We start from the raw sequence: 12562 nt of genomic DNA on the forward strand, positions 1-12562 counted from the left end.
TGCCCTTAAGCAAGGCACTTAACCCTAATTGCTCCTGTAAGTCGCTCTGGATAAGAGCGTCTGCTAAATGACTAAAATGTAAATGTAAAATGTGTTCACGGGGTGATGAGAGGTGTTGGGTTTGCGCCAGAGTACCTTCTTCCATATGTTTGGGGAGTCTCCCACATGCCTTTTGGCGAACACCAAACGTGTTTGCTTATTTTTTTCTTTAAGCAATGGCTTTTGTCTGGCCACTCTTCCGTAAAGCCCAGCTCTGTGGAGTGTACGGCTTAAAGTGGTCCTATGGACAGATACTCCAATCTCCGCTGTGGAGCTTTGCAGCTCATTCAGGGTTATCTTTGGCTTCTTTGTTGCCTCTGATTAATGCCCTCCTTGCCTGGTCCGTGAGTGTTGGTGGGCAGCCCTCTCTTGGCAGGTTTGTTGTGGTGCCATATTCTTTCCATTTTGTAATAATGGATTTAATGGCGCTCCGTGGGATGTTCAACGTTTCGGATATTTTTTTTATAACCCAACCCTGATCTGTACTTCTCCACAACTTTGTTCCTGACCTGTTTGGAGAGCTTATTGGTCTTCATGGTGCTTGCTTGGGGGTGCCCCTTGCTTAGTGGTGTTGCAGACTCTGGGGCCTTTCAGAACAGGTGTATATACAGTTGAAGTTGGAAGTTTACATACACTTAGGTTGGAGTCATTAAAGCTGGTTTTTCAACCACTCCACAAATTTCTAGTTAACAAACTATAGTTTTGGCAAATCAGTTAGGACATCTACATTGTGTATGACACAAGTAATTCTTTCAACAATTGTTTACAGACAGATTATTTCACTTATAATTCACCGTATCACAATTCCAGTGGGTCAGAAGTTTACATACACTAAGTTGAATGTGCCTTTAAACAGTTTGGAAAATTTCAGAAAATTATGTAATGACTTTAGAAGCTTCTGATAGGCTAAATGACATCATTTGAGTCAATTGGAGATGTACATGTGGATGTATTTCAAGGCCTACCTTCAAACTCAGTGCCTCTTTGCTTGACATCATGGGAAAATCAAAAGAAATCAGCCAAGACCTCAGGAAAAAAAATGGTAGACCTCCACAAGTCTGGTTCATCCTTGGGAGCAATTTCCAAACGCCTGAAGGTACCACGTTCATCTGTACAAACAATAGTACGCAAGTATAAACACCATGGGACCACGCAGCCGTCATACCGCTCAGGAAGGAGACGCATTCTGTCTCCTAGAGATTAACGTACTTTGGTGCGAAAAGTGCAAATCAATCCCAGAACAACAGCAAAGGACCTTGTGAAGATGCTGGAGGAAACAGGTACAAAAGTATCTATATCCACAGTAAAATGAGTCCGATATCGACATAACCTGAAATGCCTCTCAGCAAGGAAGAAGCCACGGCTCCAAACCGCCATAAAAAAGCCAGACTATGGTTTGCAACTGCACATGGGACAAAGATCATACTTTTGGGAGAAATGTCCTCTGGTCTGATGAAACAAAAATAGAACTGTTTGGCCATAATGACCATCGTTATGTTTTGAGGAAAAAGGGAGCGCTTGCAAGCCGAAAAACAACATCCCAACCGTGAAGCGCGGGGGTGGCAGCATCATGCTGTGGGGGTGCTTTGCTGCAGGAGGGACTGGTGCACTTCACAAAATTGATGGCATCATGAGGAAGGAAAATTATGTGGATAATTATTAGTTAGTTAAACAATTTAAAGGCAACGCTACCAAAAAACGAATTGAGTGTATGTAAACTTCTGACCCACTGGGAATGTGATGAAAGAAGTAAAAGCTGAAATAAATCATTCTCTCTACTATTATTCTGACATTTCACATTCTTAAATTAAAGTGGTGATCCTAACTGACCTAAGACAGGGATTTTTTACTGGTATTAAATGTCAGGAATTGTGAATAACTGAGTTTACATTTATTTGGATAAGGTGTATGTGAACTTCCGACTTCAACTGTATACTGAGATCATGTGACACTTAGATTGCACACAGGTGGACTTTATTTAATTAATTATGTGACTTCTGAAGGTAATTGGTTGCACCAGATCTTATTTAGGGGCTTCATAGCAAAGGGGTTGAATACATTTACATTTTTACATTTTAGTCATTTAGCAGACGCTCTTATCCAGAGCGACTTACAGTCGTACCCACAACCCTGGCGTTGCAAGCGCCATGCTCTACCAACTGAGCTACAGGGGACTATATGCACGCACCAGTTTTCCGTTATTTATTCTTTCGAACTTGTTTTCATTTCACTTCACCAATTTTGACTATTTTGTGTATGTCCATTACATGAAATCCAAATAAAAATCCATTTAAATTACAGGTTGTAATGCAACAAAATAGGAAAAACACCAAGGGGGGTGAATACTTTTGCAAGGCACTGTACATACACCCCAACCTGATTCCAGTGGGTTTTTTCTCAGCTGACCCTGTGGTGCTCAGTCATACTGACATGTTTAATAAATACTGTCTGTGGTCCTCTGATAGCATCTCATCTTCTGGGGGATTGGGGTTCCTCTGGTAGGACCCCCTGATGTTGGGGCTGGGGAGAGACCCCCTAGCAGAGTTTGACACTGCATCAACCAGTCTGAGTCTCTATCCGCTAAAGCACACACATCCCTCTCCTCTCTTTTAATTCAGCAAATCCAGCCTCACATATATTAACATCATAGTGTTGATTTCTCTACTTTTTAGGACTATTGTTGTTCATCTATCCAGTTAGATTTAGTGAATGTCTCTAGCTAGCTAGTGTCTGCTTTGTGTTTGAATGCTGATGTTGTTTCTGTGCCGTCTCAGACTGTTCTAAGTGCAGAGGGGCTGTCCCTTGCCTTCCGCCACATAGTGAGCTCCCTGCTGTGGTACTGCTCTCAGCACTCCTCTGAAGAGCTGCTGCATGAAGTCATCATCTGTGTGGGCTACTTCACTGTCAACCACCCTGACAACCAGGTAAAGGTCTAACACACACATACTCAAATATGTAATAAAGTCTATGTTTTTGTTTCATGCCTGTTGTAATTTGAGACATTCATCAGGTCCGAAATTGACACCCTTGATAAAGATGAGCAATAATGACTATAAAATAAATATAATTCAAATACTGAGCTATATTGTATGCTCAAAAAAGTGTGGAAATTATTTTATACTAATACAATTGCTCAGAGAAAGATTTCATTTAACAAGTTTCTTTTTTTTTTTTTCTTTTTTTTTTTATGTGGCAAAATTGACACCCCTAAAGATTATTATATATAAAGTAGTCAAAAGTTTAGTATTTGGTCCCATATTCCTAGCATGCAATGACAACATCAAGCTTATGACTACATACTTGTTGGATGCATTTGCAGTTCGTTTTGGTTGTGTTTCAGATTATTTTGTACCCAATAGAAATGAGTGGTAAATAATGTAGTGTGTCATTTTGGAGTCACTTCTATTGTAAATAAGAATATAATATGTTTCTAAACACGTATACATTAATGTGGATGCTACCATGATTAGGGATAATCCTGAATGAATCGTGAATAATGATGAGTTAGAGAGTTACAGAGGGTCAAAGATCATACCCCCAAGACATGCTAACCTCCCCTGTTATTGGTAATAGTGAGAGGTTAGCATGTCTTGGGGGTATGTCCAAAATGACACAATACATTATTTACCATTCATTTCTATTGGACACAAAATAATCTGAAACGCAGCCGAAACGAACTGCAAATGCGTCCAACAAATGTGTAGTCACAAGCTTGATGTAGTCATTGTGTGCTAGAAATATGGGACCAAATACTATACTTTTTACTACTTTATTTATAAGTATCTGTAGGCGTGTCAAAAATGCTGACCACTACCTTTTTAAGGAAAAAAACGTGTTAAACAAAATCTCTTTCTCTGAGCAATTGCATTAGTATAATATAATTTCCCCATTTTTTTGAGCGTACAATATGGCTCAGTATTTTAATTATTTTATACTGTCATTATTGTTCATCTTTATCAAGGGTGTCAATCATTTCGGTCCCCACTGTATCTGTTCTGTTTCAGAAATATGAGATGAATGGTATCTGGTTTGGCATTGTGGCCCTGTTGCAACAGTCTGTCCATATAATGATACATATAATGATACCTTTATAAGCTTCTGATAATGTATCATTAGATGAAGAGAGGGTGTAGTTTTTTGTGGTTCATACAAAAGCAACAAGAGCCTCCTCTTTAAAGATTCATATGTTGCCACCTCTGTGCTGTTGGGCTATGTGTTGTCTATTGTCCCTCAGTCAGAGAAGCGGGGTCCATTGTTCTGTCACAGAGCTGCCAGTTCTCTCTAGCGTAGTGTGCTTTGCTGTGTGGGCCCAGGCCTGGTGTTAAGGCTACTGGGCCTGTGTGGCTGTGAGCAGGATGTGATGGAGCAGACTTGGCTGCTGTGTAATTGGCTGTCATGCATGGTCTGTCTACTGGGCCCCTGAGCAGCCTACAAGTGCTACAGTTGGCCAGGCTTTAGTTAAGTGAAGCCTGACCCTCAGTGCCAGCCATCGAGCTTTACCTTAAACCTCTGCTACAATGTATTTTAATGTCCTCACAGACGCGGTCAACCACGCAACAATTTATAGGCGGATTACAGATTCTAATTTCCAGGATATTTTAGTCCTAATTAAAGAATCTGCCTCCGTTTATTGGCAGTTCAGCTCTCCTCCGCTGCTCCTATCCAATTTAATTATTTTTTATGTACGTAATTGGCATTTGTTGGCCTGATTTGCATATTATATTGGATAATTGAATGAGGACTGATGATTGATTTAGGGGGGTGACAGATCATTGGGCTTTGTACTTGCACTGCAAAGTTAACCTAACAGTATGCCTGGGAGTAGCAGACCTTTGCATATTCATTTATGACCAGCACACTTTGCTAATTTGAAATGCCCTAATGCAAAGTCTTCAACCTGTGACTTCCAATCAGGGCACAAGCTGCTGACCATTGAGGAAATATCATATGTTGCCTTTGTCTATCTGCTCCAAAGTCATCCCAAAGAGTGAACTCAGCGTTTAGGACTTGTTCATAATATTCCTTTTATTGTTAATTTGATAGGTGTGAGAACCCTTTGAGAAAATGTGAGGAAACGTAAAGAGTGATCCTTAGCGACCTCCATGGACTGATCCTGGCCAGTGGCACGGTTCCTGGAATGTGTCCATGTGATGTGGGCTCTGAACAGAGCAGAGCAGGATGGATGGAGTAGAGGGGAATATTTGGAGTAGCTTTAGCTTTTCTCAGACTAATGTAAGCATTGGCAGAGCACAAAAGTAGGCCGGGCCGTGCAGTCACATTGCTGATTCACTGTCGGCAGGCAGGCATACCAACCTTTTGTTTATATGTGTGCACTAGAAATAATGCTGCTCATAAAACTTTGAACTTTGAAGAAGGACTTTGTAGATAAGTATTCTCCCTGCTCTGAGGGTATGAATAACTCAGCCTGTCACATAGAAAGCCATTGGGAGAGTGACATATGTAGCCTTGTGTGTGTTTAAGGGCCATGTTTTCATTGTCTTTTGGGAGAACCCATAGAGACAGTCACACTAAAAAGGGGCTAAATGAAACTTGTTTTGTAACTGCCGTGTTCCTTGTCTCTTGAGGGGACATGTACCAGTAAGCTCCCTCGTCTTTTTCTTCGTAACCTCCAGTGATTCATTTGTGAGTCATTCATGGTGATGATCTCTAGGTTCTTTGAAATGTAGGAACAGTAAATGCTAGCGCTGTTGATACGTTAACCCAGACCCCTGGCTTTGCTTGCTTTCCTTAAGAAGCACCAGCACTTCAGCTATGTGACTTAAGAAAACTTTCTCTCATTCATGGGAAATGGCCACGCACACTCATACAAAGGTATGTAAATGTATCCCATTTCATGACCAGTTCCAGACTATGGAAAGTTTTCAGTAGGTTAATACAATTTCCCAAATTGACTTAAATTGACATTAATTCATCCCGACACTTGCAATGCATTTACTACTCAGATGCAATATTTCAGTTCATTATAAAGGCTACAGTAAAATAGAAAACTAGCTGCTTGTGGACTGCAGTAGGCCCCTTCCCAGACTGACATCCCACACATCAGTGTTATCTGCAGCTAGACGAGCCCCTGTCCTTCCCATTCTGTACGAGGGCATTTCCTCTGCCCTGCAGACCCCAGCTCACAGGTCTGGGCCTGTAATCCCTGATCAACTCTCCATTACTGCCAACACAATCCTAACCCTTCAAGCCTTCATGGGGAGCCAGCCCAGCGCTGGGGAATGCACCCTGTGTCTCCTACTATACACCAGAGTAAAGACACACACACACACACACTCAGACTGGTGACTGGCAGGTGAGGGCTGATTTGTTAGCTCTGTAGATGATTTACGCACTCCATATTGGGTGAGCCCAGGTCCAACTAACTTCAGTGTAGTTACGGGGGACATTTTCCTCATAAACCTTCCATATCTTTTTAAAGAGGTTGTATTTACAGAATTACTCATTTTGATTGTGGCTCTGGCAGTTTCAGAACGGCATCATCTGATGTAAGATCTAGTGTAAATTGACAATGTCAGTAGGCAGATAAATCTAGAATAATTACAACTTATTTGGCAAACACCATGTTTTATGTGGTTTAGAGGAGATGGATAACCTTGGCCTGTCTCTTAAAAGCCATGGTGGGATCTTCTCTTCTTGTCCAGGGGATGTCTAAGTCAATGTCCATGTCGACATATGATTGTCAGTAGACAATTTACGTAGCATTCTGTACACGTCTCAATCAGGTGGTAGGTAGTTGTTAAGAGGTCCATTCAGCAGTAGTTTTTTCAGGAAGGGAAGCTATCTTGGTATCCTCTGATGTCATCTGTCCCGTGTAGCTCAGTTGGTAGAGCATGGCGTTTGCAACGCCAGGGTTGTGGGTTCGATTCCCACGGGGGGCCACTATGAAAATGTATGCACTCACTAACTGTAAGTCGCTCTGGATAAGAGCATCTGCTAAATTACTAAAATGTAAATCTGCCCCTCTCTCTTATGAGGAGGGCCGTTCCTTCACTAGGGTATCTCCAGTGTGTAGAAGGAGGCTTGGCAGAGCTTCAGGTTTGTGGCCCTGTTTGAAGGCTGACATGGTTCCTCTAGCTGAGGGGTCTGGGTCTGTCTAGACGGCATGCAGAACATAGACTCCTCCACTGTCCACTCATCCACGATAGCCTCCCACAGTATGTGTGGAGGAATCTCAAATTCAAAATATGTTTAATGTGCTGGAATTACAGTACAGGTCACTCTGACTCTTATAAGTAGTCAAATCTAGCTTGCTAACTAACCTTGGTTATTGCATGAGAGTCTTATTTTTGTAACACTTTATTTGGATAGTCCATACCGCCTGGTTTCCGCTTCAACTTGGGCTTTCCCAAGGTTTTGTTTGCGTTTCAGAACATTAACTTTACACGCTCTCTGTTGTCAGTGGACAGCAAAGTGGTTATGTAACGGAGAGTCATAAAAAAGCAGGCCTGTTTGAAAAGGCAGGTCTCTGTAGTTAAGACAGACCAGAACCACCAGGCACTTGAGCTTTACGGGTCTGTGTTAAACTGCGGCCTGATTCATGGCTTCAGACGCTTGCTGGACCTTTTATGATGTCAGGGTTTGAATAGATACTTCCAGTGGACAGGAACACCGTGTGGGGCACTGTTGTTGCTCTTCACCTGAGGTGATGCCTACAGAGTCCTGGAAAGTTGGCTGTAGACTTGGTTTCTGTAGGACTAGGTAACCTCTGGTCTCTGGCTGCCAGCTGGCCTTGTTTTACAGTGCCTTCAAAAAGTATTCACACCCCTTGACTTTTTCCACATTTTGTTGTTACAGCCTGAATTTAAAATTGGTTAAATTGAGATTTTGTGTCACTGGGCTACACACAATACCCCATAATGTCAAAGTGGAATTATGTTTTTAGACATTTTTACAAATGTATTAATAATTAAATAAGTATTCATCCCCTTTGTTATGGCAAGCCTAAATAATTTCAGGAGTAAAAAATGTCTTAACAAGTCACATAATAACGTGAATGGACTCAATAATAGTGTTTAACATGATTTTTGAATGACTACTTCATCTCTGTACCTCACACATACAATTATACAGTGCCTTCGGAAAGTATTCAGACCACTTGACTTTTTCCACATTTTGTTACGTTACAGCCTTGTTCTAAAATTGATTAAATAAAAACAAATCCTCATCAATCTACACACAATACTCCATAATGACAAAGTGAAAACTGGTTTTTAGAAATGTTATAAAAAACAAAAATACCTTATTTACGTAAGTATTCAGACCCTTTGCTATGAGACTCGAAATTGAGCTCAGGTGCATCCTGTTTCAATTGACCATCTTTGATGTTTCTACAACTTGATTGGAGTCCACCTGTGGTAAATTCAATTGATTGGACATGATTTGGAAAGGCACACACCTGTCTATATAAGGTCCCACAGTTGACAGTGCATGTCAGAGCAAAAACTAAGCCATGAGGTCGAAGGAGTTGTCCGTAGAGCTCCGAGACAGGATTGTGTCGAGGCACAGATCTAAGGAAGGGAACCAAACACTGTCTGCAGCATTGAAGGTCCCCAAGAACACAGTGGCCTCCATCATTCTTAAATGGAAGATGTTTGGAACCACCGAGACTCTTCCTAGAGTTGGCTGCCCGGCCAAACTGAGCAATCGGGGGAGAAGGGCCTTGGTCAGGGAGGTGACCAAGAACCCGATGGTCACTCTGACAGAGCTCTAGAGTTCCGCTGTGGAGATGGGAGGACCTTCCAGAAGGACAACCATCTCTGCAGCACTCCACCAATCAGGCCTTTATGGTAAATTGGCCAGACGGAAGCCACTCCTCAGCAAAAGGCACATGACAGCCCGCTTAGAGTTTGCCAAAAGCCACCTAAAGACTCTCAGACAATGAGAAACAAGATTCTCTGGTCTGATGAAACCAAGATTGAACTCTTTGGCCTGAATGCCAAGCATCACATCTGGAGTAAACCTGGCACCATCCCTATGGTGAAGCATGGTGGTGGCAGCATCATGCTGTGGGGATGGTTTTCAGCAGCAGGGAGTGGGAGACTAGTCAGGATCGAGGCAAAGATGAACGGAGCAAAGTACAGAGATCCTTGATGAAAACCTGCTCCAGAGTGCTTAGGACCTCAGACTGGGGCCAAGGTTCACCTTCCAACAGGACAACGACCCTAAGCACACAGCCAAAACAAAGCAGGAGTGGCTTCTGAAGTCTCTGAATGTCCTTGAGTGGCCCAGCCAGAGCCTGGACTTGAACCCGATCGAACATCTCTGGAGTGACCTGAAAATAGCTGTGCAGCAACGCTCCCCATCCAACCTGACAGAGCTTGAGAGGATCTGCAGAGAAGAATGGGAGAAACTCCCCAAATACAGATGTGCCAAGCTTGTAGCGTCATACCCAAGAAGACTCGATGCTGTAATCGCTGCCAAGGGTGCTTCAACAAATTACTGAGTAAAGTGCCTGAATACTTATGTAAATGTGTTATTTCCGTTTTTTAATTTAATTTTATAAATTAGCAAACATTTCAAAAAACCTGTTTTTGCTTAGTCATTATGGGGTATTGTGTGTAGATTGATGAGGGGAAAAAACAATCAATTTTAGAATAAGGCTGTAACATAACAAAATGTGGAAAAAGTCAAGGGGTCTGAATACTTTCTGAAGGCACTGTATGTAAGGTCCCTCAGTCCAGCAGTAAATTTCAAACACAAATTCAACCACAAAGACCAATGAGGTTTTCCAATGCCTCACAAAGAAGGGCACCTTTTGGTAGATGGGTAAAACAATACAATTGAATATCCCTTTGAGCATGGTGATGGTATTAATTACACTTTGGATGGTGTATCAAGACATTCCAGTCACTACAAAGATACAGGCGTCCTTCGTAACTCAGTTGCCAGAGAGGAAAGAAACCGCTCAGAGATTTCACCATGAGGCCAATGGTGACTTTAAAACAGTTACAGAGATTAATGGTTGTGATAGGGGAGGACTGTGGATGGATCAACAACATTGTAGTTACACCACTAAGCTAAATGACAGAAGGAACCCTGTACAGAATATAAATATTCCAAAACATCCTGTTTGCAATAAGGCACTGAAGTCAAACTGCAAAAATGTGGCAAATAAATTAACTTTATGTCCTGAATACAAAGCATTATGCTTGGGGTAAACACAACACATCACTGAGTACCAATCTTCATATTTTCAAGCATGGTAGTGGCCGCATCATGTTATGGGTATGCTTGTCATCGGTAAGGCCTATGGAGTTTTTTAGGATAAAAATGTACGGAATAGAGCTAAGCACAGGCAGAATCCTAGAGGAAATCCTGGTTCAGTCTGCTTTCCAACAGACACTGGCAGACAAATTCACCTTTCAGCAGGACCATAACCTTAAACACAAGGCCAAACATACATTGGAGTTGCTTACCAAGACGACATTGAATGTTCATGAGTGGCCTAGTTACAGTTTTGACTTAAATCAGCTTGAAGATCTATGGCAAGACTTAAAAATGGCTGGCTAGCCATGATCAACAACCAATTTGACAGAGCTTGAATCATTTTTTTAAGAATAATGTGCAAATATTGTACAATCCAGGTGTGCAAAGCGCTTAGAGACTTACCCAGAAAGAGTCACAGCTGTAATCGCTGCCAAAGGTGATTCTAACATGTTTTGACTCAGGGGTGTGAATACTTATGTAAATGAGATATTTCTGTATTTCATTTCCTATAAATGTGCAAACATTTTCTAAAAAAAAATGTTTTCACTTTGTCATTATGGGATAGTGTGTGTAGATAGGTGAAAGAATAATAATATATAATCCATTTTGATTTCAGGCTGTAACACAACAATATGTGGAATAAGTCAAGGGGTATGAATACTTTCTGAAGGCACTGTATGTCTCCCTGCAGAGGGCACTTGAGGCTGGACAATTTGTTTAGTCAGCTGAGGATGGAACACTGTATAGTGGAGGATTATGAGATTGCTGTATGATTTGTGGGTTGAGTCCTTAGAGCATCGGCCCCAACACCCAACACAGACACTGGCTTCTGAAGCTCTGAAACCTATGAAAGTTCAGGATTTTGATGTCCAACAGCAGGTCCTGCAACAACAAATTGTTAGTCTGCAGTGATTCTGAAGTGGGTTTTTCAATATTCTGATGAAAGATTCCTTTACCTGGTATCTCATAATCAAATGTATGACCTTCTTCCCTGGCCGTTCCTCCTCCGGCAGTGTTGCAACGGTAAAGATTGATTCGGTGATCTTGCGAACTTAGCACATAAGTCTTGCAATTATCTCCTAAAATTAAAATAAGCAGCTCCATTTTGAAAACAACCAGATCTTCCCCTTTTTTCCTTCTGTTCAGTGGACAAGCTACAGTGGAGTTAACGTTAGATACTTGCATTCCTTTGGCAAGAACATTACTTGACAAAGTGAAAATACAGGGTATTTCAGTATCCTCCTAGTGAACCTGCATGTTTGTGAGTTCATCTTTGTTAACCTCATTGAGAATTTGCTTTAGTTGCGTGCCAGGGGAGATTTAACTCCCCTAAAAAGCCTCTTCAGTGGTTTGTTTTAACTGGTCAGTAAAGAATCTGTACAGACATTAATAGGAAGAGGCATCGCCTGTGGCCCTTTGAACGCTGCTGCAGAACACAGCTTTGAGGAGCTTCACCTTGAAATTATAAAAGCAGTGAATTATCGCTTTGTTTATCCTACCCTTAAACCTTAAAGTGCATTATCAAAGCGAGAATGCATTGGAAGAGTATTGTTAAGTGTATTCTCAAAATCTTGTAAATCCTCTGAATTTATGTCACTGTGGCCAGGGGACCTCACCCTGCCCTTCTGGTTCCTATTTCAGCTGAGCCCCAGCCCGGGTCTCTGTACCTGTAAAGCAGTGGGGTGTTTTTCCAGCCAGGATTTACAGTGGTGACCCCCCCAGTTTTCAGAGAAGTGCTGATGGCCTTCCCAGGCTCTGGGGAGATGCCCTGAGCATTAGGCCAGGACCCCTTCCTTTGGACCAGTCCCCCCCCCCCCCTCTAATCAAACTAGGCTGGGCGTGATTTGGTTTTAATATTGGTGGGCCGGATGTAATTGTGTGATTGATGGCCGCTGGTAAAGGGGAGCAGGATGTCAGCCGGGTGAGAACTCCATTAATGGTATTGCTCATTTCTTAGTGGCGGTGGCAAGGCTACAGTGGAGGTCTGTTCACCCTTCCCCCCCCCCACCCCTGCGCAGTGCATGCCCTCTCAACCTCAGCTGCACAGTGCACATACACAGGGATATGGTCTGGTGTTGGCTTCAATATCTCAATGACACTCACACAGTTGGAGACTACTGTTACCGGGTAAAACATAAAAGCCTATATGTTTTGATAATGAAGTCAATATATTTCTCATCAAGAAGATATTTCACATTACTATTTCTTGTTGCCCCTATTTCACAACAGCTTGTAAATTACCTGCAGTACAAAGGAAGAGCAAAACATCCCATCATCGTGTTTTATAGCCTGTAAT

General features: G+C 42.0%; 1 protein-coding gene across 1 annotated transcript in view; it reads left to right on the forward strand.

Moving 5' to 3' along the window:
• Window positions 1–12562, forward strand: part of LOC121576611 (S phase cyclin A-associated protein in the endoplasmic reticulum-like) — a 117832-nt gene that overhangs the window by 95083 nt on the left and 10187 nt on the right. Inside the window, 1 exon segment of the mRNA XM_041889878.2 lies at window positions 2814–2963. Coding sequence (XP_041745812.2) covers window positions 2814–2963 — 150 coding nt within the window.

Source organism: Coregonus clupeaformis, chromosome 11, assembly GCF_020615455.1.
Source record: "Coregonus clupeaformis isolate EN_2021a chromosome 11, ASM2061545v1, whole genome shotgun sequence".
In the NCBI taxonomy this organism is placed as follows: domain Eukaryota; kingdom Metazoa; phylum Chordata; class Actinopteri; order Salmoniformes; family Salmonidae; genus Coregonus; species Coregonus clupeaformis.